Genomic DNA, 26,897 nt, shown 5'->3' on the forward strand with positions numbered 1-26,897 from the left:
CCTCTTTTATGGATTTGTTTACCCTCTCCTTGACCCCTGGGATCCTGACCAGTGATTTCTTACCTTGCCCCTGACAGCCCTAGCCCAGACACGTTCAAAGCCAAGCCTTTGCACTGCTACCACTCCTGCCAGGTTTTAATCAGCTACAAGACATTTGCCACTGCCACCAAGGAGCTTTAAACAATCAGAGCACTTTAAAATTTAATCTCGTGTCACAAATAGAATTTATATTAATTCACTGGTTAAATATTGATCTAAGACAAGATCCTGAGCATCTCCCTTCCAACAGAAACAGCCAAAGCAGAGCTCTCTGTTTTACATCACATCCCCGAGGCTCAGCTGAAGAAAATTAAGGTTGCAACACCCAAATGTGAAAAAATGTCAGTGCAACTTCTAATCCCCCCTGCTGTCCCCCCTCACGTTCTGTGGCTGCATTACGATGCAGTTTCTGATGCTGTGATCACATCCTATTCCCTTCCCACGGGGCCCCAGCCTCATGCAGCCATTGGCCCGTTGTTGAATATTTCTTTTTATCCCCTCATTCAGCGTCTGGCCCCAGGCCATATTCTTCAAATTCCAACCAAACGCCACAATTATTAGCTTCCTCCTGGGCATTCCTTGCATGTTCTCTCTGATACATCTCCCAGGCAGTCACAGATTCATCTTTGCCCCTCTTTCCACCCCTGGTGAGCATTAGCACATCATCTTGCTTATGTTAAAGCAGGAAATCAGAGACAGGATCAAATTGATCACAGCTAAGACTCAAAGCTACAGCTCCCTCCTGTGCCTCCCTTCATCCTTAATGAGCAGGTAGGGAAAGATCTTGTGTATTACTCCTTCACTGTCTCCTCTGGGAAAAAGCATTGTCAGTGGAAATATCCCAGCAGCACTTGTGCTGGAAAACAGGGAAAGAAAAGGCTCCAGTTTTCCAAGAAACTGAGTAGATGGTGTCAGCTTTGAGCCTAAAGCCTCCTGCTCCTGGCAGGGATAGGGCAGCACCCAGCCCTTTATGGATGAATTGTAGACAGCTGGATGGGTAATTGCTCCTTCCTGGCCTAAGGAAGAGAGGGGTAAAAAGAAGATGATACAGGATGGTTAAAGCTGAAATAAACTGTGTTGTCAGAAGCAGTGAAGTGTGTTAGAGGCAAATACTGCTTGGAAGGAAAAATTCTGCTTGCAAAGGACAGGAGGCTGCTGTTCATGTAACACAGAATAGTTTGGGGCTGGAAGGGACCTTAAAGCTCACCTCCTGCCATGGCAGGGACACCTTCCACTAGCCAAGGCTGCTCCAAGCTCCATCCAGCCTGGCCTTGGACACTTCAGGGATCCAGGGGCAGCCACAGCTTCCCTGGGCACCCTGTGCCAGGGCCTGCCCACCCTCACAGGGACAAACTTCTTCCCAGTATCCCATCTATCCCTGCCCTTTGGCAGTGGAAAGGCATTCCCCCTTGTCCTGGCACTCCAGACCCTTGTCAATAGTCTCTGTCCATCTTTCTTGCAGGTCCCCTTCAGGTACCGGCAGGCCACAGTTAGGTCACCCCAAAGCTTCTCTTCTCCAGCATTCCCAGCTCTCCCAGCCTTTCCCCATGGAGCTGTCCCATCCCTCTGCTCATCCTGGTGCCTCCTCTGGACTGTCTGCAGCAGCTCCAGGTCCTTCCTGTGCTGGGGCAGCTCTTCAGGTGGGGTCTCACTGAGCAGGGCAGAGGGGCAGAATTCCCCCTTTCCTGCTGCTCACACTGTGGGATCAGCCCAGGGCACAGCCCAGGCAGGAGCTGAGGGACAGGAGGGCAGCCTCTGGAGCATTGGACAGCTCAAAATAGCTTTTCCCACACCTTAATTGCTTTGTCATTTAGGAAGACATTGTTTTTTAAAAAAACCCATGAAAGAAAAGAGTTCTTTTTCCTGCCAGCCTTGTGAGTTAGGCTGGAGCAGGTGCTTGAGACCTGCTGAGGTGTGTTGCTGCTGCTGCTACTGCTCCATGGAGCTGCTTCCTCGCCTTCCCTGTGGTTTCCGATTACATTTCTGCCACACAAATCTTTTATTCCCCCTTCACTTTCTGTCATAGTAGCCAGGACTGAAATTGGAGATGACAGAAGCACAGAGCTGTTCACGTTAACAATGCCAGCAGGCTGTGTGTTTTCTTCTCTTGTCACAACCAAAGCCTACTGAGGTTTAGCCTTTATTTTCCCCCAAATGCTTCCAACTCTGTAAAACATCGTGGCTGGAGCAAGCCTGCTTAAAAAGTCATCTGGCAGAGTCACATTCACCACCAGCTGAGATGTTTGGCATAATTGTGAGACTAATCTTATTTTAGAAGCAAGGCAGGCTTAAACAGGCTCATGAGCCTGAACTGCTCCAGACTGCAGGCTAAAGGCTTTGAAATCATCAATTAATTCTGACAACATTTCAGGCAATTTGGTTCACAGGATCGGTGCTGAGTTGGAAGGGACCCACCAGAGCCATTGATCCAGCTGCTGGCCCTGCACAGGACACCCCAGGAACCCCACCCTGTGCCTGAGAGCATTGTCTAAGCACTTCTGGAGCTCAGACACGTTTTGTTGTAAGGCCACACTGATCTGTGATTCTGCCTGCACATCTCCAACACAAAGCATGTTTGCCTATAATAGGGCAAAAGAGAAAAGGGGGGTTACTCCTGTAATGTAATCACCCCCCAACACCTGTGAGGGAACAGGTAACTGCTGACCTGGATCAGCCAGCATCACCCTTAACCTGGTGATTTTTAGAAAAAGAGAAGAAAAAAAAAAGCAGCAGCAGCAGCATAAAAAACCCTTTTTCCTCTCAGGGCCTCACTTTCCCCTCCCAACCTTTGTCTCTTGTTTCTTTATTTTCCCGAGGCTGCAGGGCAGGGTTTCCCTCCCCCGTGTTTGCCCAGGGCTCAGCACAATGCCTGACCTGTCAGGCTCCCAGTGTGGCCAGGGGACCCCGAGCTGTGGCCCCTGTGTGCACTTCCTTGTCACCAGCCCTGCATCTCTGTCCATGCTGCCTGTGTGTCCTGTGCCAGGCTCTCTGAGCCCTGCTCCGCATCCCTGGGGCTGTCACAAACCCTGGGGCACTTTCTCCAGCCCCAGTGCTGAGAAAGAAATACAAGGTGGCCTTGCAGTGGCAGCAGAGGTTCCTTCAGCAGCGGTTTAACACACACAATTTAGAGTTCCTTTAATCACACAGGAGTTCCCAAACGAGGTGAGGAAAGCTAGAGTCAGAGTCTAATGTTTTCCCTTCCACCTCCTTCCATCCATCAGGATAAACAGGGGAGACCCAGGCACACTGCACTACTGCAGCTTTAGCATGGGAAAGCAGGAGATACTGCTGAGGGCAGCCCAGAAAAACCAGGCAGCTAAGAAGCCAGGGTTCAACCCATGCACAAATCCAGAGACAAGCTGTGCCATGTCCTGGAATAACAGGGGCAGTGTTCCCTCTGGCAGGGAGTGAAACCCAGGGACGCTCTGGGGGGAAGAAGAAAAGGCACACAAAGGTGACCCCACTGATGGCAGATTGCTGCCCTGGCTCAGGAGTGGCCTGAGGGACAGCTTGCATGCTCAGCACAAACCCTTCCAAGAGGGGCATGCTTCAGCCTTAAAACCAGCCCAGCACCAGTGAGCAGGCTCACCTCAGCTGGACTGCAAACCAACAGGCTTTTCCAAGTGTTGGGAGAGATGGGGCAAGCAAACATGCAGACTTGGAGGGTCCTACAATACTAAAACAAGGCATGCACAATTTGGCAGGATTTTAAACATCTCTTTGTAACTTCAGCAGGAGAAAAACCCTGTGTTGTTAAGCTTCATTCTGCATAAGGAGAGCAGGCTTTATTTTGAGCAATAAAAGTGAGATTTGAACTGGCAATCAGGCTATGGGCAGAAGAAATTCTTAAGCCCATGTTTTAGACTCTGTTTCTACTCTGTGGGAGGGAAGAGAAAGGACATCAGTGAGGAGTTAAAGCTCTGACCTTCCCTCCAAGCTGTGAGCTGCCAGAAATCACTCTGGGGACTCTGGAGTTCAGTCACTTGATGTGCTTCTTCCTCATCCCATTACAGCATTGCTTATTTCCCCCATAACACCCCTATTTGGGAGTTGCTATGACAATTTGTAGCATTACTTACAGTGCTGTATGTACAGAGAGATCAGGAATCAGCTTTCTTTCCCAGGATTTTATTTTCTTAAGCCTTGAATAAGAAAGCTAGGCTCATTACCTGCACTAATAGGTGAGTTAGAGGCTCTAATCCAACCTAAATCTGGTGGAATATCCTTGGGCACAGACACAGCTCAGGACAGAACAGAGCCTGCAAGGTGGACCAGTCACAGTAAATAAAAGCCCAGTGCATTCAATGCTACATTGTCCTCCCCCTGCAGCGTGTGGAAGCAATTTTGAGGCAGTTCATAATTTAATGCAAAGGGGCACTGAGCAAATAGGCAAAAATTCCAACAGGGACTTAGGGATCACACGGTGTCTGATTCACAGGCACGGAGAGGCAGTGCTCTCCTTTGCTTTTAAGGCATAACCTTGAAGTTATTCCTCCTGACTACCCCTGAGCACGTTTGTCTCTAAAGCTGAAAGGCTCCTCTGCTTCACAGCAGCTCTGCCAAGTGCCCCAAAAGGAGCTCTAAACACCAGGCAGAGCTCATCCTTCAGACTAGTCCAGAAGGGCTCTCATTTGGACCTGGGATAACCATTTTAATCCCATTTTGGGGATGTGTCCTCTAGTTTTTAACCAGGGTGAAGCAGTATAACACTCAAATTAGATTTCTGCTTGGCCTGTACCCATCCCATGCCTAAGAAACTTGGGAGGCAGGTCCCTAAGGTGTCAGTGACCCCGAACACAGCAGGTACATAGGGTTGTCAGCTACAAATTTACCACTTTCACATCCACCTTCTCCTTCAGCACTTCATTTTCCAGTGGGCCCATCGTTTCTTTTGCCCTCATGTTGCAAAAGCCATAATCATCCCATAATATCCATAGTCTTAACATCTGACCCCCAGCAACCGTGCCTGCAATCATCCCTGTGCTTATCTGATAAACTAATGCTTTATGGAAGCAATTATGTCCTATCTGCAGTGCCTCATGGAAACGTCCTGCAGCCCCCTCCCCTCCTCCCTCCAGCAGCCATTCCCAATGTAAAAAGAAACTGGATATGAGCTGGCTCAGCAGGAGGAACCACTTGACATTCCTCACTCAGAGAAGGCAGATTATTGTAAACCGGTCACTTCTGCGTGCACAGAGCAACCTGCACGGCAAAGGCTCCAGCCCCAGCATCCCCAGGGCTCATCATCATCAGTCAGCAGGATGGCTGTGGGGACACCCCACAGGGCCGGGCTTCCTCCGAGGCTGACAAGCTGTGCCCTATCCGTGAGAAATCACACAAAGTACGCAGGACACCACGCCGTTTCCTCCCGCGCTGGAAAACCCGCGTGCCTCACATCCTTCCGTGCCCTGGCTCCAGCCCTGCTGGCCTTGCTCGGTCCCATCTCCTCCCCTCGGCCGGGTTTGTTCTGTTTATCTCCTGCACCTGGCTTAATTGCCGCAATTGACTGATACGGGTGGTGCAGTGGGATGTAAATGAAGTAGGAAAAAAGGGAAGGGGAAAAGAGCTGGGTGGGCTGCAGAAGCATTAGGAAAAGCAAGGCCAGCTGCATCCTGCAGAAAGCCAGGTCAGCTGAAGTGTATAATATGCCCTCTAAAACGTTAATGGTGCAAATTCAGTAGCAGGGTTTGGTTGTTGGTGTTTTTGCTGACTGCAGGGGAGAGTCCCACAGCCCTGTCACCACCCAGGGCACCCCACACTCGGGGCACTCAGGGCTGGAGTTTGTCCTGTCCCACCCCACACGTCCCTCTTGCAGCACAAGCCTTGGGTCACTCTGACCTCCAGGACTGGCAATGATAAGATCAGCTCACAGAGCTCCAGCATTTATTGTCATGCACAAACAATGCTAACATCTGTCCAGCTTTCTGGTCAGGATAAATAAACCAACACTCCCCCAATGCAAGGTCTGCTTTCAAAGCTCATCCAACAAAGGCATGGCTTTTTGCTGTTCTCATCCCTCTTTGAGAAGCTCTAGGAACAGCAACTTGGTTCAGCAAGGATGGGTCTAGACTGCACCATTGAAGCCTTCATTCCTGGGATTAAGGAGCAAGTCAGCTGTCCCTGTTTCCATTGCCACTGTTTTCCCCCAATGAATGAATGGTTTTCTCCCAACACAACCATGGCTCAGCGCAGAAGGAATTTCCTTGCTCTGTTCCTAGAGAGGCATTTTCAAAGATGTAGGATTTTTTAACACTTTTCACTGCCAAGAGTCTCCATCTGGCAAAGGAGAACAGGACCTAAAAGTGTCTTCTCTGCCACAGGTGTTATTAACACCCTTGCATGGCAAACCTGCTGTTTGAGCCCTTCTCTGAATAAAAACCTCATGGCTCATTTCTTGCTCCTTTAGGCTTATCCCCCAGGACATTCTGATTTGCTTTTCCCATGAAAAGCCACTGACAGCCAGTCCATGCTCACCTCAGAACTCCACCTATTCCTACCAAAACTACCAAGTGAGCAGCATTACTGCTCCTGGATATGGAGATGGCCTGAGGTGACAGCTTCCATGCCACATAATCCCACGGCCACCAGACCAGACATTTAGCAATTCCTTGGACTGCATCAATTGCTACCACAGAAATAAATCAAATTATTTTCCTTACCTCACATTTGAATTAGGGCCCCCAGCTTCACTCCAGCATTTGCACCAACCCCACCCTTACCCTGCAGTTAATGCCAAGCAACCACTTCAGAAAGGCAGAACAGCTTTAGAAACACAAATTGGTCCAGATCCCAAAAGTGCAGAGTTTCAAATAGTCCTTCTCCCTTTTAATAGGGAGAAGGACTATTAAAATGCCTATTAAAAGGCATTGGAGGGAGACACCTTTTCAATTAAACCATCTTCTCAATTAGCACAGCTGAATAAAACTCCTGGCACTGTTGGGGGTTGTAACTTCAAGCATTTGAAGGATGCTTCAAGCCTTTTAGAATGAAGTTGGAAAGCTTTAAAGTATTAAGCTTGTTTTAATAAAACAAACCCAGAAACTTCTGCTAATGGTTTTCAAAATACTTTGTAGTTAAAAACTGTCACAGACATATTTTCTGAAAAATCCTTTGCTAGGATTTTTTCTCCTGAGGAGCTGAGAAGCCTCAGAGGAAAAGAAAAACAACAATTATCTGCTGCTGTGGAATGCAACAGGTGGATCTGTGGTTGGTCCATGTGATTGTTTCTACTTGATGACCAATCACAGTCCAGCTGTGTTGGGACTTTGGTCAGTCACAAGATTTTATTATCATTCCATTCCTTTCTTTTCTAGCCTTCTGATGAAATCCTTTCTAATATTCTTTTAGTATAGTTTTAATATAATATATATCATAAAATAATAAATCATCCTTCTGAAACATGGAGTCAAGATTCTCTTCCTGAGATGAGAAACAGGGGGCCCCTGTGAACACCACCACAAAAAACCTCCTTATGAATGTAATGGCTGACACTTCCAGGCTCGCTCTGTGAGAAATCCACATCCTCAGAGCCCTGGCTCTGTGCGCTCACTCCTGCTTTCATACCCGGCTGACACGAAATTCTCCTCTTCCCAACCAGCACTTGCTGCCAGATATGGGCAGACACCCAGAAAGAGCTGGACGCCATGCTGCAGAGAGAGAGAGAGGAGTTCCAGGAGCCCCAGGAGGACCCTGAGGAGGTGATGAAGATGCTGGCCACGGCCTACGTGCAGTACCTGGCCATCCTGCGGAAGCTGGACGAGGCCCACGCCCCCCTGATCCACCAACAGAAGCGCGCGGCCGTGCGGCAGGCGCTGGACGGCGTCATGGGCCGCATCCTGGAGATCAAGGGGGAGATGGTGGCCCTGGAGAAGTGCGAGTGCCACTCCATGGCTGCCGTCCTCAAGGAGCTGCAGCGAGTGCCGGTAGGGCTGCTCCACAGGAAACATGGGTTCTGTCTGTCTGCCTTGTATTTGTAACCCTGGTTTATTCTGCTGCCTCTCTGGGGCCACCAGCAAACTTCCACGTTTTTCACACCCCACATGGAGCTGGTTCATGAGAAAGATGGGTTCTCTTGGTAGGCCTTTTATTTGTAACCCTGCCTCCTGCCTCTCTGGGGCCACCAGCAAACTTCCAAGTTTTTCACACCCCACGGGGAGCTGCTTCACGGGAAAGATGGGTTCTCTTTGTAGGCCTTGTATTTGTAATCCTAGTTTAATTTGCTGCCTCTCTGGGGTCACCAGCAAACTTCCAAGTTTTCACACCCCACGCACCTGATCTTCCATGCAGAGGGCAGGGAAAGGGTGACACACAGTCTGAGGGTGATCACAAATGATTTCAGGGTTCTGGAACATTTAGTAAGGGATTCTGGGGCATGATCCTGATACTTCCAGTTGAAAGCAGAGATATGGAAAGAAGCAGATGGCTCCCCAGCTGGTGTCAGCACCATAATTTTGAGGGTTTTGACAGTGCAATGGCTTGTGCAGTGCCAGGAGTGCTGGCATCAGTTGGCACCCACCTTTCTCAGAAGGGAGGGGAGTCTTTGCCTGGCAGCAGGAGGGTGGGCAGATGACCCTTTGTGGTCCCTTTTCAATTTGACCCACTCCATGGTTCCATATTACAGCATGAATTTGTATTCACAGAATCCCAGAATGGTTTGGGGTGGAAAGGACCTCAAAGCCCATCCAGTGCCACCCCTGCCATGGCAGGGACACCTTCCACTGTCCCAGGCTGCTCCAAGCCCCATCCAGCCTGGGACACTGCCAGGGATCCAGGGGCAGCCACAGCTTCTGTGAGCACCCTGTGCCAGGGCCTGCCCACTCTCACAGGGAGGAATTCCTTCCCAATATCCCATCTAACCCTTGTCTCTGTCAGTAATAACTTCACAGCTTTGCTGTTAAGTGTCAGGAGCTTGACTCTGCCAGATTTTAATGTGGGGTGAGATAGAAAATGGGCCACTGATAAGTAAAGTGGAGTCCACTGCAGCCTGCCCTTCGTGGCACGGTGAAATCAGCACTGTGAATATGACAATGAGGCCAAGCGTGGAAGCTGTGCTTTAAAAGCCGCAGGAAAAATGAGCTGGCAAAGAGGGTTACTTCTCTCGCAGACAGCTCCATCTATTGTCACATTCAGGTACCGCTGCTTTGCTAAAACCAGCTGAAATTCCTGCTTTTTGTGCTTTAAAATTCCTGCTTTTCATAGGATGGCAGCTCCGAGATAAATTGCCCAGTATCATTATAGCATCACTCTGAGATGTGCATCGTGTTTCTGTTTGCACATCTGCAAATTTAGGAGAGGATTTGCCAGGAATTTCCACCAGCCCTTTCCCTTCAGCATTAAGCACTGTTTTAAACTATTTTAAACACATCTCCAGGGAAAACAATCCTTCAAATCATATTTTCAAATCCTTAGCCCTGCTGTTTTCATGACTCAGCAGTAAATCCATCTGCAGCAAAAAGTTGGCAAGTCTGAGGAGTCATGCCTGACATCTCCTCCAAAACAAGCATAAATTCAAATTCCTGCACCACACCTTAATTTTAAGAGGGCATAACATACCTACCTACCACAAAAGAAATCAATCACTGAGGAGATTTCAGGTTTTTTCAAAGAAAATTTTTCCATGCTAGATAAGAATATAGATTTATGGGGTGTTCTTTTGAAAAAAATATTTAAACATTCTTGGTAACATAACAAAATTACTGGACAAATAACTCCTGTTTCTCAAGGATCTGCCCAGAAAGGATATCTGCTGTCATTCCTTTCCTTTTACTGTCAGTGCTAAAATCCTGCAGGAGTGAAGGCAGAGGACACAATATTTTATATTCTGTGTGATGATATTGCCTGGTTTGTACTGTGTCACTGCAAGGCCAAGCTTTCCTATTTCCCCAGTTCTGTAAATTGTGTTTTTGTGCAGTTGCCTTCCAGCATCCAGTCACTCCATTTCCTGGGGTAATTGTGAAGGTATTTGGATCCATAAATCCCATGTGGAGCTGGGAGTGGCTAAAAAGCCACACATTTGACTTGAGGTTAAACATCCCAAGCCTGACCTTTCAATGTTGGGCCCCAAAAAGAGATTATGAAGAGAAGCAGGCTCCCCACCCCTTCCAGCCCTGGCACTGGGGGTTTGAGCTCCTTTATCCAGTCAGTAAAAGTCACAATGCAGAATCACTTGGAATTAGAGAGGTGAGACATCAGAGATAATCCTACACTGATTCTGTTCCCTAAAAATCCTCTCATCGTCCAGGAGGGTGTCCAGACAAACCCTTGATTTCTTAAACCTCCAGATTTTAATCCACCCAGAGTGATTTGCACTCAGAGTACAGCATATAATCATTTCCATCAACTGCCAAGGGTTGTTGGAAGGTGCAAACAGGGAGCTTAGCAAGACAAATATTTAGAAACTTTATCAGAGCAGACCTCTGCACTGATAAAATCATCAGGGATCGGCACAGCCCGACTTGGAGGCTTTCTTGTGGCGTCATGGTAGGGATGTCCCTCAGTGTGCAGCTGAGGGAGTGAGGAATGAAATTGGGGGAAATGCAAATCAGTTGCATCTTCCTAATTACAGAATTTTTTTAAGAAGTGTCTGAGATACCACAGTTACAGAGTCTGTCTACAGCTCAAAATATCTATAAAAAACTCTAGAATTATGCTTTGGTTCCTTATAATGGTAAAAAAAAAATGGCAAGAGAGCAGATCTATTTTTCATGTTGATTAAACCAAGAAGTGGGATGATCACACAACCATAGGTATTCAGCTCGGTGGAAATCATGTTTAAATTTCTAGCAGCCCTGCCAAATATTTTAGCAATTTGATAATATAATTGAGCCATTATAAGAAGAAAGATTTCTGGGCTCACATGGTTCACAAACTGGGTTGATTTATTTGTTTTTGTTGAATTAGGTCTAAAGTAATTGAAAAATAACAGCAGCTGTTACAAAGGTCAAATTCCCCAATACTCAAAAAAATACTCAACAACCTCTGTCCTTATTTTATGACTTTGTAGAGGTGTTCAATTAATCAGTAATGTGATTTAAATATGGTCCTAAAAAGCATCTTGTGACTTTCTTCCTCCAGGAAGACATAGAAATACCCATCCCAAAGTATTTCATTCAAGAAAACCTGGGAATCCTGCAGTACAGGGAGAAATACCTGCATGAGATTTTGCTGAATGCTGGTTTGATAGAACAGGTAAATGTACCCCATACCTACATATTGTGCTTGGTTTGTTTAGTTCACAGCCACATGTGTCTGAGCATGAGACACTGAGGTGAGAAGTGCTTTTACAGCAGTGAGGAAGTAAAAGTGTGTTTACAGATAAGGCACAAGCAGAAAGAAACCTTAGATTTCCCTGTCAAACAATATCCAGTCACATCTCAAGGCTGGGTAAGACTGGAATGATTCTACTCTGCTTTCTGTGTGTGAGAGTGTCAGAAAGAGCAGCACTTTGGCCAAGTCAGTGCTTTATTTGTCTAACTAACCCTCATCTTGTAATTAGTCCTACTGATGCCTTGAGAATGCTGACATAGAACAAAGACTAGACAGAGCTAAAGAATAAAGCAGGGATTTATTAGAAGGCCTCAGTGGATCCACCTTGGGCAGCACAAGAGCCCAGCCAGGGCTACACCCAAGATCAACCCAAAATGGCCACAAAAATGGACAACTGCTCGCAGGGTCTCTAAATTTTCTAAGTTCTGCTCCATTTGCATATTGGAGTTAATTCTCCCATTACAGCTTTAGGTTATGAATCCCATCCTTCTTGTTTTTCTCTCTGCAGTCCACGTTGTTTATGCTCTTGGGCCTGAGATTTGGATCATTTGTCCTTGGTCCCCAGCTAAAGAAGGAATTGTTTTGTCTCCCTACTCTGTGAGGAGAGCTCACCATCCCCTAATATGAAACTCAGATTAAAGCAGTGTACGCACTAAAGCAGCACAGAATCTGAAAAATATAAAAGCTAAAACTTGAAGCATCACTACTGAAACCAAGCTGTCCTGGCCCAGGATTCCTCACTGGAGCAGGCAGAACTCAGAGTTCAGGTCAGCACAACTGCTGGCATTCACTTGTTTGTAACCTCTGAACAATGAGTGCAGTTTCCCCCGTGCAGCTACAGAGCTGCAGCTGCTGGGAGGAGCAGAAAACTGAGTTTTGGCAGAGCAAAAGTCATTACAAACAAATACATAAGCACTGCAGTGAGGACTGCTCTGGGTTTGATATACTTTTGACCTTTTGGGAGTGGCATGTTGACCCCTGAAGTAAACAACTGTGCCTACATGCCTGGATAACTTGGATTCATGGGTGTTGTAGCCATAAGAGACATTGCTGATGGCCCACTTAGTCACAGTGCTGCCCTGAATTCTCCAGCAGTAATTGTGCCTGTTGATCCCACAAAACAACAGAGGGAAAGTCTCCAGGGATGGAAGCAGCCCCAGGCAGACTGCAGAGACAGAGCACAGGCTTCCCTGCTGGGAAGAGGCTTTGCTGGGCAGCTGCAGAGCTCCCCTCTTTGAGTTCTCTGCTCTCCTGCTGTTGCTCTGGAGAGATCCTGTTTCAGCACAGTTTATCCTGGAGCCTTTTTGCTCCCCAGAGTTCTGTTCTTGCCCCTTTCCAGCGTGGCATCCATTAGGGATGAGGTTGTCTAGTGAGCAGCCAGCTCAGGCAGAGCACCAAGCTCTGGCAGGGTCCAGGCTGCTGCAGGGAGCCAGGGGATTCAATAAACAGCAATAAAATCACCTCACCCAGTGCAAACCCAGTGTCCTGTGCTGCACTTCCAGCTCACTCACCACTGGGATTGCTGCAGGGCTGTCAGCACCTCTGCACCTCATCCTCTCAGGAAATCCTGGCTGCTGTGTAACCAACTGGAGCTCTCCATGTCCATGGCACTGCTGTTAGGAGCAGTCCAACATAAATCAAAACCAGCAGAGTTCATCTCAGGAGTCTGCTCTGCACATGGTTTATGGGATTCTTTTCAGGAAATCTAGTCTGTGTAATTGTGTCCTAGAAAGCCCTGCTGAAAGTAAGTGCTACACAATATAAATATAATAATTAAATATGAGCTGCCTCCAGCTGGGAGATGAACATCAAGAAACACTAATTCAGTTTTTCCATGGGGAGCATGAGGGGTCTCAGGAGTGAGAAGGGGGAGTCCCTTCTGTTTTGATCCATTTTTCCCCTCTGACTCAGAGCAGCCCCTCCTTCCATTTTCAGATAAAGAACTGTGATCCCAGCAGCACCTCCAGAAACCCTCCCTTCAGAAAAGGGAAAGAAAACATTCCCCAGCCTAAGAAACTCTCCTTTTGGAGGGACAAAGCCCCATGGTTGTGCCTTTCTGCTCAAATGGATCAAGTTCAGCAGGGCTGCATGAGCCACTGTGGCTTCCCAGCAGAGCAGGTTTTCCACCTCACACATCAACAGGAGTCTCTGCTCTTTGTTTGCTAAGATACCATTTTCTAACTGAGGCAGGCAATTTACAAAACATAACTTTGCTTTGCTGATTCCCTTTTTTTGGCTGTGCTGTTGAAGGAAGTTGTCACAGCCATGACACTCGAGGAGGCCATTCGAGTGATCCAGGTGGCAGAACGGGCTCGCCAGGGCCGCGCTCGAGCAGCCTTCATGAGGAGAATTTTCCTTGAAGAGAAAAGGCAAAGTAGAACACAGGAGCAACAGACTAAAAGTCCAGATGAAGCTGCCACTTGCATTCAAAAGGTGAGTTTCTTGTGTAGCAACAATTCTAGCAAAGCCAAATGACAGTGTTTTGGTCAGGAGAGCAGCTGTAGGCAGAAACACAGCTCACACGATGGAGAGCTTTCTGAAATGATCCTTTTTAGGGTGTCCAGCAAGGTGAAATATATCATTTAAAATTAAAAAAATGAGACAGGACCCCCAGATGTAAGATCAGTGGAACCAGTCCTGCACTGGCAATGCAGGATGACTTTGTAACTTACACGTTGTTTTTCCATTCTGATTTTTATGACCTCAGTTGCTCTTTCTGGCTTCCCCTTGGAATTCAGTGCATCTCTGAATCCATGCCTTTTTCTGTGATCTCCAGGGGAAGAGTTCATCCCATATCTGGAAAAAAGGACAGAGGGAGGTCAGTGCTAAATTCCACAAAGAGTTCTTGCACATGAATAATTCAGACAATTCAGCCTGATGAGAGCAGGAGCTCAGCCTAAATCTTATGTCTGAACTTCATGAAGCAGTGGCAGTTTTTAGAAGCCACCCAGAGCAGCATGAGGAGATAACAAACCTCAAAATTTGTTAAAAAAAAAAAAAAAAAAAGAATAGCAGATGGCAACCTGTTAAAAAGCAATAGTTTCAATGGTGTATTGTGCCTTTCCTTCCTCTATTTGTTTTTTCCTGTGTCTGCCCCAGAAAAGGAAGCTGTACCAAGGCCCATTTGTCTGATCAGAGTTTTGTTTACAACACAGGTCTGGCGTGGGCACAGGCAGCGCAAGGAAACAGAGAGGCTGAGAGAGGAGGAGATGATATTTCTGGGCATGGTAAGTGGGGCTGTGCCTCCAGAGCACAAAATGCCACACTCTGTTTGTTCTTCAGGCTTTTATCATTCAGCCCAAGAGGAGAAATTAATTTCTATGATTCCTCCTATTTTAAAAGGAGTCTCCAAGGAATACAGAGCTCAGCTGAAATGATAAATGGCACAGGAGTAGCACAATTTGTCTTCTGCTGAATGGGTTTGTGCTGTCCATACATTCTCCAATGTGTGTGGCAGATGTGGAAGCTGCCTGTGGAGAATTTGCCCTGGGTTCCAGGAAATTTGACCTAGGCATGATCAGCAAGGAAGTTTTGTTAATCAGCTTTTCAGTCCTGATTTCAAGAGTGGTGAGCTGCCTTATGTCTGGAGTAGAATTCATGAAGGTTGGAAAAGCCCTCTAAAACCATCAAGTCCAAGCATTAACCCAGCACTGCCAAGCCCACCCCTAACCATGTCCCCAAGTGCCACATCCACACATTTTTGAACATTTCCAGAGATGGTGATTCTACCACTTAACTGGGCAGCCTGTTGCAATGCTTGACAACCCTTAGAGTGGGCTAAAATAATTAATTTTTTCTAATATCCAATTAAACTAAAGAAGCAAAATCTTTTTCTCCCACCCCTTTGCAAGCCACTGCCTGTGTATGTCAAGAGCAGGGAAGAGAAACCTAAGAACTGGCATGTTAATCCATCAATATTTCTCTAAGTCCATATAAAAATAATCAAAATCTGCCTCACATCACACTGCAGAGGCACAGGGAAGTGAACAGCTGCCCATGGTGAGTTAAAATGCACAGGGGTGAAGGAGAAAAATCAGAGCATCCTTTGCACTAGGAATCTGTTCCTCCCACCCCCTTCCTTGCAACAAACACCCCAAAAATAAGATAAATTCTTTACTGTTGACCTTTTTTTGCCCCCCTCCAAGTTTTTGGAGGCATTAACAGGTGTCAAGCCTCACCCAAGTCCAGCTGCAGTAGCACTGTTGGAGTAACTCTTTTTTTGGTTTAGAGATGGGGTAACTGAGAGGTGTTTAAAAACTTTTTATTTTATTTTTAGTTTTATGTGAAGGATGAGATAATACAGATGTTATAATTTATGTTATTATTATTAGAAGCTAATTATTTCTTAATTATAATACCTTATAAGTGTATCCTTCTGCTATCAAATTTTAAACATTTTCTACAAATCCATTTTTCACATAGCACAGTTGTACCAAGCTCTAGTAGCCCTTGTACCAAGTTAAGTTCTACTAAAGCAGCAGCACATCACAGAAACATCCAGCACTGCTCTGCATTTGTTAAGTTTATTTGTGCTTCCATGGTCTACAGTTCTTAAGTGATTAATTTATAAACTAATAACTTAATTTTGATTTAAAACATGCTTTCTGCTTTTCCCAGGCAGTTTGGGGGATTTTCTTGCCCAGCAATGGAGTTGCCCTTAGCTGCTTTAGAGGGTTCTGAAAACTGATTGTGCCTAGGGAATACATCTCACATCAGTTAAAAGTACCATTAATACCTTACCTTTAGGGAGGAAAATGTACATTTATCTAAGCTTTGCCATGTTAAATACAGGTAACACCTTAGGGATTACTCCTTTAGTATCTGCTGGTCTCCAACAGCTAAACAGAATCTTGGGTGCCAATTCTGCCTCTGTTTAAGACAAAATTCTCAAAGATTTTAACCAGTGCAGACCTAAATACTTGGGATGTACTGAAAATGAGTTGGAAAGGGCACCTTTTGCAGAACAAGGGATTGTTTCCTGTCAAATCCCACGATGTTTCTGTCGAGGAAGGAAATGTAAATCTGGCATCAGTTATCTGAGGATTCACAGCCAAGCCCTCATTTCATGGTGGCCAGTGTGGGAGGAACTGGAAACTAGGATGTGAACGGCCTGGTTTATGGGGAGCATAATGTAATCTATATCATCAGAGGGATGAGGGGAATTAAAACCAAACACATCGAGTGCATTCAGTTCCTGACCTCCTTTAAAAAGCAAGAGAATTGATGTTTGCTCCTCTGCACTCTGACTCATTGCTCTTTATCAAGTTTATAATCAAAGCATGTTGAGAGAAAAAAATGATAACTCTAAATAAAAATTTAAAAATCCTGTTCTTCTTTCCAGGGTTTTTATATTCCCTTTTCCTTTTCATGCTGCATTCCCTTCCCTGGTCTCCAAAGGAGGCAGACATTGGTTCCCACTGATAGATAGGCAGGGAGCTCCAAAGGTCAAGTCCCTTTGATGTATGATCACGTCAGCCCTCTAAAAAATGACCACAGATCTTCATGTGTAAATATGTTGAATTTGCTTTTCTAATGCTTCACGACTTAGATAAATTAGAAGACCCAACCATCCATTACTCCAAGTCCATCCCAAAGGAGACTTGACTTTTGTTGCAATAAATATAAATTCTCTTATAATTAGGGCTTTTTTAAAAAAATGTCTGTGTTACTTTCAGACAAAGACTGCTTTGCACAAAGAGCTGATCCATCTGAAGTTCTTTGTAAAAGATTTCTGGGAAAATTCAGTTGTGTTGGCCTAAAAAATAGGAAAATAAGTGTCAAACCCAAGAATTGTCCAGTATTCTGCTTTATTCATTGTTATTTTCTTTACTCTCTACTTGGTTCACAAAAAATTTACGTGTCTTTTCTGGAATTCGATTCTGTTTCATCTTTTGCTTGATGACAGAACAAGCCTATGGTAGAGAGATTTTTCTTGGCTCAAAAATAAAGCCTCATTATTATTATTATTATTATTAATTAAAGCCTAATTGCAGAAACAGCATGATCCCCTCAGCACCCGTTCTCCAAAGCCCCGATAAATCACACTTTGCAGTCCCAGTTTAATTTGCGAAGAGAAGCAAGCCTCCTAAGAGCACATATATCTTGATAACTGTATCCTGAGCTGCTTCCTGATCTTCCTCACATTCCTGCCACAGGGCTGTTTACTGCCAGCTCCAGCACGACCACCAGAACCACTGCTCCAGGCACAGGCTTGTGTTTAAACCACACTGATGTGGCAAGAAAACACATTGAGCTGTCTGAAAACACAGACGTGCTGTCTGGGCAAACCTGCCTTTCCTTGCTCTGCTTTACCCTCCCAGCTCAATTCAACACACCAGCTTTTTAAACTGCCCTGTTCTTCTGGCATTTATAGATTCCCTGTCACTAAAGCCCCCCCTTCAGAGGTTATGATTGTTGAATTTTGCTGCAGAGCTGTGTGACCTGGCTTTTGGCAAGTGCTGTGTCTCAGGCTAGTGCAGACTGCTCCTGCATCCCCCTCAGCACTCTCCTGCAGGAAGTTATACTTTTAATCTCACAGCACAGGCTACTGGAAAGAGGAAAGGCTGGGTTCAACCTAAAACATTAGGATAAACAGCTTGCCATCAGACTGATTTATGGGAGGGTAGGAGGATGTTGGGGACTGGAGGAACAGTTGGTTTAAAGCAATTAATTGGGAAGAACATGAAGCCAGCAAGTGCCCAGGTGGCCAAGGGCACTTTTGTGTACCTGCCCTGGGCTGGGCACTGGTCAGTCTGTTATTTTCTTTACTCTCTACTTGCTTCACAAAAAAAATGTATGTATCTTTTCTGGAATTTGATTTTATTTCATCTTTTACTTGATGACAGAGAACAAGGCTATGCTGTGTCCAGTTCTACCTTGTTCTTCTCAAAATGTTCTGGAAGTCAGGCCAAAAAATTCCAGTCAATGCTTTGGTAAATCCTCTGTTGTGTCTGGAGGAGTTAAAGTTTGCCACGTGCCTTATTTTGTCAGGCTGTTCCAATGTTGGCAAGTAAAAGTTGTTATTGGAGCTCCTGAGAATTTTGTTGTTTCTGCACACCCAGAGTAAATCACACTACCTTCCCTAAACCTGCTGAGCAGGAATTAGAGGAGTCCAGGAAAACAGGGTACAGAAGGACAAGTCTCTCTCTCCACCTGCAGTGCTCTGATACATTTGCCCCCAAGCTGCTTCTCCCTGGGCTGGGCTGAGTCAGAGCAGCCCCTCCTTCCATTTTCACCAGGAGAACTGCAATCCCAGCAGCACATCCAGAAACCCATCCCTTCAGAAAAGTAAACATTCCATAGCTTAAGGAATTCTCCTTTTAGTGGCACAAAGTCTCATGGTTCCTTCTGTCATTTTTCTCAAAGGGATACAGTGCAGCAGGATGCATGAGCCGTGTGGAGCCACTGTGGTTCCCACTGGAGCATCAGGTTTTCCTCACCACACCAGATCCAGCTTCTCCTAAAGGTCCTCATGGAAACACATCTCCCTGGATATCAGACTTCCAACACATTGCAGGACAAGCCAAACCCCAGTTTAGGGTCTCACAGCTGTGAATTTACTTTTACAGAGGTCTATCCTGAAATTCGAGCCCTTTCCAAAGAGTTGGAGGAGTAACACCTGCTGCTCTGTGATTCTCTGACATGGTATTTCCAACATCCTTCCTTCCTCCATATCCAAGGCCTGCCTGGATGGGACTTGGAGCACCCTGGGCTAGTGGAAAGTGTCCCTGCCCTGGCAGGGGATGAAACAAGACGAGCTTTAAGATCCCTTCCAACCCAAACCATTCCACGAGCCTTTTCACATGAAAGGATCTGTGTGGTGTTAAATAAAAAGCTTTTCTCTCCTTCGTACCTCTTTTAAACATACCCAAATTTAGGCATGTTGTCTTGGTTAACGCTTTATTTATATCTGAAAAAACAGGCTGCCAAACATTCCTCCTTCTCTGAATTCCTGATAAATATAATTCATTTCATCCAGTCAGAAAGGAAAAAAAATCAACATTTCCCAGAATAGCTTTCTGTGTAAACATTATAGACTATGGCTAAATAAATATTACACAGGATTTAACAAAGTACAAACTCCATCAAGTGAAATTTAAAATATTTCATCAGCTCTTGAGAGTGGGCAGCTACAGCAGTGGTGCAGATCAGGCCTGGTTTTGCCAAGTTTAAGATTAAAATGAGTTTTGCTTTCCTGGGTGTCAGCACAAAGTCCTCTGTTATTTCACATCTCAGCAGTGATAACTAATCTGTCCTGTTTTCAATAGAAATGTTAAGCCTGCTTATTTTTGAAACAGAAAGACTCTGGGAAGAAAGAATTCTAAATAATTTGGCTTTCATTGGCTGCAGTCACACTAACAATGAAATCACTGCCTTTCAGAGCCCAAAACATGCTTGCCATGTTTAGTCAAGTTTAACAGCATGCCCAGGTATCATATCAGAAATAAACAAAATCCAAATTATGTAAACTCATCTGGCCCTGCATGTAAACCTTCAAATTTTCTTTATCTTCCTAAAAGGTGTTACATGTAAATATATTTCTAAATATGTATGATATGAATCTCTAAACCAGCCATTTTCAGTATTTTTTTAGCAAGGCCTCTTACTACAAATGATTTGTTTGAATGCATATGACAATAACTTTAATTGGCAAAGCCATTGGAGTGAGTCAGAGAGTAGGGAAGCTTTAATGAATGCAATATATTTTGCTTACTTGTTCCTTTTTTTTTGTGCCTAATTTAGGAATTCAGCCATATAATTGATGTGGCTATCACCATTTGTGTACTGTGGAACCTCTATTAATACAATTTTCATTTGGGGGGTTGAAACTGGATGGGCTTTAAGGTGCTTCCAACCCAAACCATTCTGTGATTTTATGATTCACAAGATAAGAGACCTCTTTAAAAATCTATTCTTCCCTCAGCCAGACAAATTATATTGAGGAAATAAAGCAAGGACATAGCTCAATCCTGCAGCAAACTTTTAAATGCAGTTTGGATCACAGTTCAAAATTCAGCAGAATCGTATCATAGCATCACAGAATGATTTGGGTTGGAAGAGGCCTTAAAGATGATCTCATTCCACCCCTTGCCATGGGCAGGGACACCTTCTGCCTGAAGAATAAGAGTTGTAAGTAAAGAACAAGACCCCAGCTTCTCTGACAGTAAATTATTTTAGTCTTCATGCCTGTGTAATCCAAATGGATAAAAAAAAGAATTTCACTTTCACTGGTTAAAATAAGTGACTATTACAACTACTTACTTTAAAAATATCTGGAAATTAAGCTTCTCCCCCAGAGAAGCAAACTGTAAATGTACTGAAAAAAATATTGCACAACTGGTCCATCTTTTGAAATCTTACGGTTGGGGGTGATGCTGGCTGTGGCAGAACATTTCCTGGAGCCCCATAAAGCCACAGAGCATGTGCTTCAGCTCTGCTGTTCCAGGCCTACGACAAGAAGCTGTCCTAAATTAAGTACCCAGCAATAAAAGCTGCAGTAAATCTACCTCTCAGGCATAATAGGGACGTTGGCCTTCCAACGTGGAGGGAAATGAAATGTATTTATTTCACTGCCACCGAGCCTCTTGCCCTCCTGATGGAACAATTGAGGAGCAGTTAGTTCCACAGCAGGGCCTCCTCCTCCTCTGTGAGGAAGAGCAGCCCCAGGATGCTCAGGCAGCCTGCACACCTCTGGGTGTTTCACAAAGAGCAGTACAGGCTCTGCTGGGGAGCTGGCTCAGCACCAAGGCAGGGCTTTCCAGCCAGGAAAGGGATCCCAGCAAGCAAAGCCCTGAGGTGGGCAGGGAACACAGGCCCAGTTCTGTGGAACCATAGAGTGCTTTGGTTGAGATGGGCCCTAAAGCCCATCCAGTGCCACCCCTGCCATGGCAGGGACACCTTCCACTGTCCCAGGCTGCTCCCAGCCCCATCCAGCCTGGCCTTGGGCACTGCCAGGGGCAGCCACAGCTGCTCTGGGCACCCTGCACCAGGGCCTGCCCACCCTCCCAGGGAGGAATTCCTTCCCAATATCCCATCTAAACCCACTCTCTGTCAGTTGGAACCTATTCCCCCTAGTCCTGTCATTCCAGGCTCTCTCCAGTTCCTTGTAAGCCCTTCAGATACTGGAAGGGGCCCTGAGGTTTCCACACAACCTTCTCTTCTCCATGCTGAACATGCCCAGCTCCCTCACCCTGTCTCCAGATGGGAGATTCTCCAGTCCCCTCATCACCCACATGGTCCTTCATCCCAATGACTCACCTGGCAGCTGTAGGAAATGTCTTCTCCCTTCTGCTGGTGCATCATCCCCTTCCCTAAAACCTAAATTCTTTTGGGGAATGAGTAAAGAACAGAACAGAAGAATCTTAGCAGCACACTCGTGACTGATGAGTTGAAATAAAATTCTCTTTTAGACAAATGTCCATTTTGCCTTATTAATTTAAACAAGGATTTTAAAGACAAAGCCCATCAAACATTAGATAAGCCTTTTAAGTTAATGGACCATGTAGTCCTATTTTCCCACAAACTCAGGAATCTTCATAATATGTCCTATTTTTACAGCAACATCAATTATTAATATGTACACTTTTGCTGACAGAGGACCACACTAAAAATGTGAGTTTCGTTATCCAGTTCTGGGTCATTAACTGTGAAAAGCTTGTAAATATAATGGTTTATTCACATGGGAAGCCTTCATTAAGATGCATTATTTTACAACTGATGTGGCAGCATTGCATTATCAAGTTCACTGTCTCCATCTAATATTTGTAATTTGTTTCTAAATGAGTTGCTGTTTGTAGGGCAAGTTAACAAATTTGAATTTCACATGGCCAGAGAAATTTCTTAAAGATGGGAAAATGCTTCTTCCCCCAAGGAAAAGCTATTTATTAGCATCTTCCTGGAGAATGCCTCCCTTTGATTCAGAAGCAGGAACATTAGAGGCGTGGAGAGAAGGGATGTTAGAGATAAATTGGCTTTTGTCTTCCTTCCATGCACATAAGAGGGCTGTGGAAGCACACTCAGATAACTTCAGAGCTCCTTGAGAGCCATGTGGAAACATGGAGAGTTCTTCCATGATGCTGCATGGCACAGGTCACAGGCTGGCCAGCAGGGGTTCCAGCATTCCTTCTGGAGCTGTTGGAATTCATCCTCTCTCTTGGCACTCTCCAGCCATTTCACTTCCTATTCCCTCTTGCATCTTCAGATGGCCAAAGCTTTTCAGACCTGTTTCCTTCTGAGCTCGGCTGGCTGGCAAGAGAACAGAACCTCCAGCAGGGCTGTTGGAGAGATTCTGTCTCCTTTTGAAGGCCCAGGAGCACCTGGAGATGAACACAAGGCACACAGGTTGTGCAGTTGGCTCCTCCTAACCCTGAGACAGGGTTAGGAATGTGTTTTATGCTGAAACCATAAAACCATGGAATGGTTTGGGTTGGAAGCACCTAAAAGCCCATCCAGTTCCAACCCCCCCAAATGAAAATGGTGTTATAGAGGTTCCATGGCAAACAAAACCCTGAAGCTGGTGAGGTTCATGCTTCTGTGATTATGTCAAGAACACTGTGGACAAAATAAAACAAGTTTACCAGAGCAGCTTTCTTCAAACCTGGAAGGTATCACCTATGCTATTCATAGCTTATTTTCTTCTTTTAAAGTGTTTTAATAGTCTAAAACATTTTCTATCATCATTTACTCGACAGAAGAAATGTATTTTCTGTGGAAATTCCTGACAAATGGTAGAGAACTGACAGTTCCACCCTCTGCACATCTTGTTGCATCTCTTTAGCAGCTCCCACTGCCCCAGTGTCTAGGTCATGTTGCTAAATTCCCTTCCACACTTAGTTTTGTCTAGTTCCTCTTCTTATTCCCTCCCTAATCAATTAATTCACTTCCTTGAGCATCCACACTCTTGGATCAGTTCTTACGTTTTTAACATAGTTCCGATTTCACTTGGCCCATGTACACATAAATTCTTCTGATGTCTCCTCATCATTGTTTTCCTCAAGTCCATTCATTTTTTGTTTACATGACTGCATTGATTTCCAAGTGACAGAACAGAGAGCCAAGCCAGCTGTATATGCACCTGTGCTGTTTTATTTAAAAACCAAGTGCCCATGGCATGATGTCCTCACTGCCAGCCAGTGCTTTCCTCCTGGTTCTCCTCTCCCAGAGCAGGAGCCAGCCTTGGGTTCCTGACCCCTCCTGCTCTTCCCCCATGGACAGGGCACTACTCTGTGTAAGTTCCTCATCAGCCAGCCCTGAGTCCTTCAGGCCTCATTTCTCACAGTCAGATGTGCTCCTTGTGTCCTGCTCCCATCACAGCTGGAGGGTGTTACTGCCAAAGAAGAAATCAGGAGGACTGGGGGAAAGAGAGAGTACAGCCTTATCAAATTCAGTTCTCTTTCATGCATTTCTTTGGGGAAATATTGAAGGTGAATGGCTGGGGTCTTGTTCTAGAAGTAATTCTCATTTCTTCTTTTTCTTCTAGTAAAACGGACTGTGAAAAACAAAAAATTAAAACTAAATACAACGGAGCTTCTCATAAGCTGTTCTGCAGGTTTATGTCTGTACTCCAGCCTTGGTGCTGAGTACAGCTGATAAACTCCTGTTAGCAGATGTATTGATAACTGAATGGTGCTCAGACAGGGAACTGGACAAATATTTACCCAGGGCTGAGCTGGGTTTTGCCAACCAGAACATTTCCCATGGCCTTGTTGTTGTCAGCATCTGAGCCAGCTGGTTCAGAGCTACCTGGGCTGTGTCCACAGCAGCTTCTTGACATCATATATGGGCTGTAGCAATTCTCTTTTTGAGATAAGAATTTCCTAGTGCTGATCTCACACTGGCACCTCCTGTTTGCCACTTCAAACAGCTCTTACCTTGTCTGGTTTTGGGGCTGCTGAATAAAGTCACAGTGGGACAAACTGGTCATGCAAGGCCCCCTCAAGGTGCAGTGGAGAGCAGCTCAGAGGAGCTGCAAAGCATCTGGGATGGCGGGGAGGAGCTCTGCTGCCTGTGCTGCTGCTTCTCCCCACCTTGCTCTGCTCCCACTGCCCTTGCTGTGGCACTGGCCCTCAGCTGGCTGATCCACCTTGTTATAGTGGGAAATTAGTAACTTGAGGAGGTGGGAGGAGAGGAAAAGACACAAGGGATTATTTTCCAGTTTTTAGGGAGCTGAAGTGGCTCACTGCAGGCTCAGGTGAGTGCCAGAGCCTGGGCAGAAGGGAGGGATCATGCACCCAGCAGCTGAGGTGGTGCAGGATCCCTCCCTTCCCTGGTCACCTGGTGACATTGCACCTTTCAGTGCGCAGGCTGTGCTGGAGAGGAGCCTGTCTCTGTCCATCAGCCTCCCTAAAGCTGCAGGCACCCTCGTGCCCATCTGCTGGGAATTTCTCAGGAATCCCCTGAGGACTGCTGTAACAAACAGAGGAGTTGGTTTTGTATCTCAGTCTGGAAAACAGGCCCTGTGGGGGCTCCTCTGGTTCCCAAAGGAGCCCCTGAGAGAGCAGCATCACATCTGGGCTTTGTTCAACATCAGGAAGGCAGGCAATGGTGAAATACAAGTAAACACTGCCAATAGTAGCTGTGTTATACTCATAAATAGGTGCTGGTGAGGGAGAAGATTGGAAACACAACTTCCCTGAAAACCTGGAATGGAGCAGAGGCAACATCTCAGGGTAAAAGGCAGCACTTGGGGTCACATACTCAGGGAGGGAACATGTGCAGCCACCTTTCAGAAGCACACTGCTGTTCTTATTTCCTCCTGAATATTTTCTCCCTGGTGGCCTTGACCCATTCCTGGAACACAGTGCAAGTCACACATCCCAGATGCAGTAAATTGCTTTTCTGAATGGGGCCTGTGTGCTTGCTTTGGACAGTGGGGGATCCCTCTGGGTGCTCAGAAACCAAAGTTGCTTGGCACTTATTAGTGATTTTTGGAACCTGGTGGAAGCACAGAAAACCAGGGAATAACAGATCTTAAATATGAGCTGGCCAAAGCTTTGACAGAGCTTTTTGTCTTCATGGGAGGCCTCAGGAACTGAGGAGCAGACCAGAAAATACACCAGAGCAAGAAGAATGCATTACTGAATCAGTTTGAGATGTGCCAGTTAAGGACAATTTCTGTATGCCCTGAAGTTGAAAGATCAGAGCAAAATTATATTGGTTTTTTTTTTTTTCATGCAAACCAAGCTTTTGTTCACATATGCTGCCACCCATGTCAGTTACAAACTTTGAAAAGAAATAAAATTGTACTACAAAACCAGATTGTCATATTTTCTCCTCTTTTCCCTTCTTAAATTTGTCATATGCCATCAGACAATATGATTCATAATTCCCAAGTACATGAAAAAAACAATTTGTTCCAGAATTAAGAAAACCTAAAACCACAAAGCCAGTTCACAAGTTGATTTTTAAAATAGATTTTCCTCTACACTTACAAGGTAGCAATAGCTTGTAAAACACTGGGAACATCTTAATTTTATCAATGATTACAAGCTGAAAAATGCAAAGTTTCAGCCCACCCACACAGATGGGTTTTTTCATGCTTCTGTATTTGAATACCAGAAAGACTTTCATTTTTCTCCCTCACACTACATGTGTAAAATCAATCACAGAGCAGAAGTTATTGTAGGACTTGAAACTGGCTGAGAAGCCCTTCTTTCCAAGGTTATCAAATAATGGGAAACTTGGGGAGCTGTGATTTTTGTTATAGTGTTGGGGGGGGGGGATGTTTATTCCTTTTTTGTTGTTGTTGTTGTTCCTCAAGGGAAGTTGATTTCCTAAAGGAGTCTGACCAGCTGCAACAAAATACCAGGAAACCACTGACCAAGCAGTGTGCATATAAAAATTTCAGTGCACAAATTAAAAACAATACTGGCTAATTAAAAAGCTCCAATGGGAAGTCCAGACATTTGAAAATTCAATTAAAAAATTCTCTGGCACCCTTCTGACATGGATAAAGCTGGCATTTGCAGAACAGCAGCTCTCTCACCTGTCGCATTGAGATCCAGGATCCCACGCTGCAAAGGTTGTTTTTGTACATTGCAATGTTGTTAATTAATGCTGAAATACCAACAATAGACCATTGTGTGCATCCAGGCACTTTTTATGAGCACAGGGTTGGTTTTTTTTCCTGGCTTCCTGCAAGTAAATTAAGGCTTAAGCTCAGATTCACTGTCAACCTGGCATTCCAGTAAATATTAAATTTCTTTTCATTCATACCTTTTATTTTCTCCTCTCCTTTTCAGAGCCTGCCTCCCGAGTTGGAGGTAATGATCAGCTTGCAGAAAACAAATGTCCTGGAAGGTGAATTCCAGGAAAGAGCAAACTACTCCTTCACACATGAGCTGAGGGCAGCAGAGGGGCCCCACATCAAGGAAACCTTCCAGGAGGAGATCACCCAGTGCTTCCTCGAGTGCAGGTGAGCAGAAACACTGACCCCTGAACCAGTCCATTTGCCCCCAAGTGTCTGGTTTTGAGTTCCTACAAACTGCAAAACCGATCTTTAAGGCAGTGCTGCCAGTCCCAGGTGAGGAGTTAGCTCTGCACCAGCTGCAAAGCCCAAATGCTGAGCTGGAGGATTCCTGACCAGGGAGACCAGA

At 45.4% G+C, this 26,897-nt stretch overlaps 1 protein-coding gene across 1 annotated transcript in view; it reads left to right on the plus strand.

Moving 5' to 3' along the window:
• The window catches only part of IQCA1 (IQ motif containing with AAA domain 1), a 120,955-nt gene that overhangs the window by 11,751 nt on the left and 82,307 nt on the right, over positions 1 to 26,897 (plus strand). Inside the window, exons 3-7 of the mRNA XM_059475865.1 lie at positions 7,637 to 7,961; positions 11,113 to 11,226; positions 13,555 to 13,737; positions 14,460 to 14,531; positions 26,544 to 26,716. Coding sequence (XP_059331848.1) covers positions 7,637 to 7,961; positions 11,113 to 11,226; positions 13,555 to 13,737; positions 14,460 to 14,531; positions 26,544 to 26,716 — 867 coding nt within the window. The remainder of the gene's footprint in view (positions 1 to 7,636; positions 7,962 to 11,112; positions 11,227 to 13,554; positions 13,738 to 14,459; positions 14,532 to 26,543; positions 26,717 to 26,897) is intronic.

This window comes from Ammospiza nelsoni, chromosome 7 (genome assembly GCF_027579445.1).
Source record: "Ammospiza nelsoni isolate bAmmNel1 chromosome 7, bAmmNel1.pri, whole genome shotgun sequence".
Taxonomy (NCBI): domain Eukaryota; kingdom Metazoa; phylum Chordata; class Aves; order Passeriformes; family Passerellidae; genus Ammospiza; species Ammospiza nelsoni.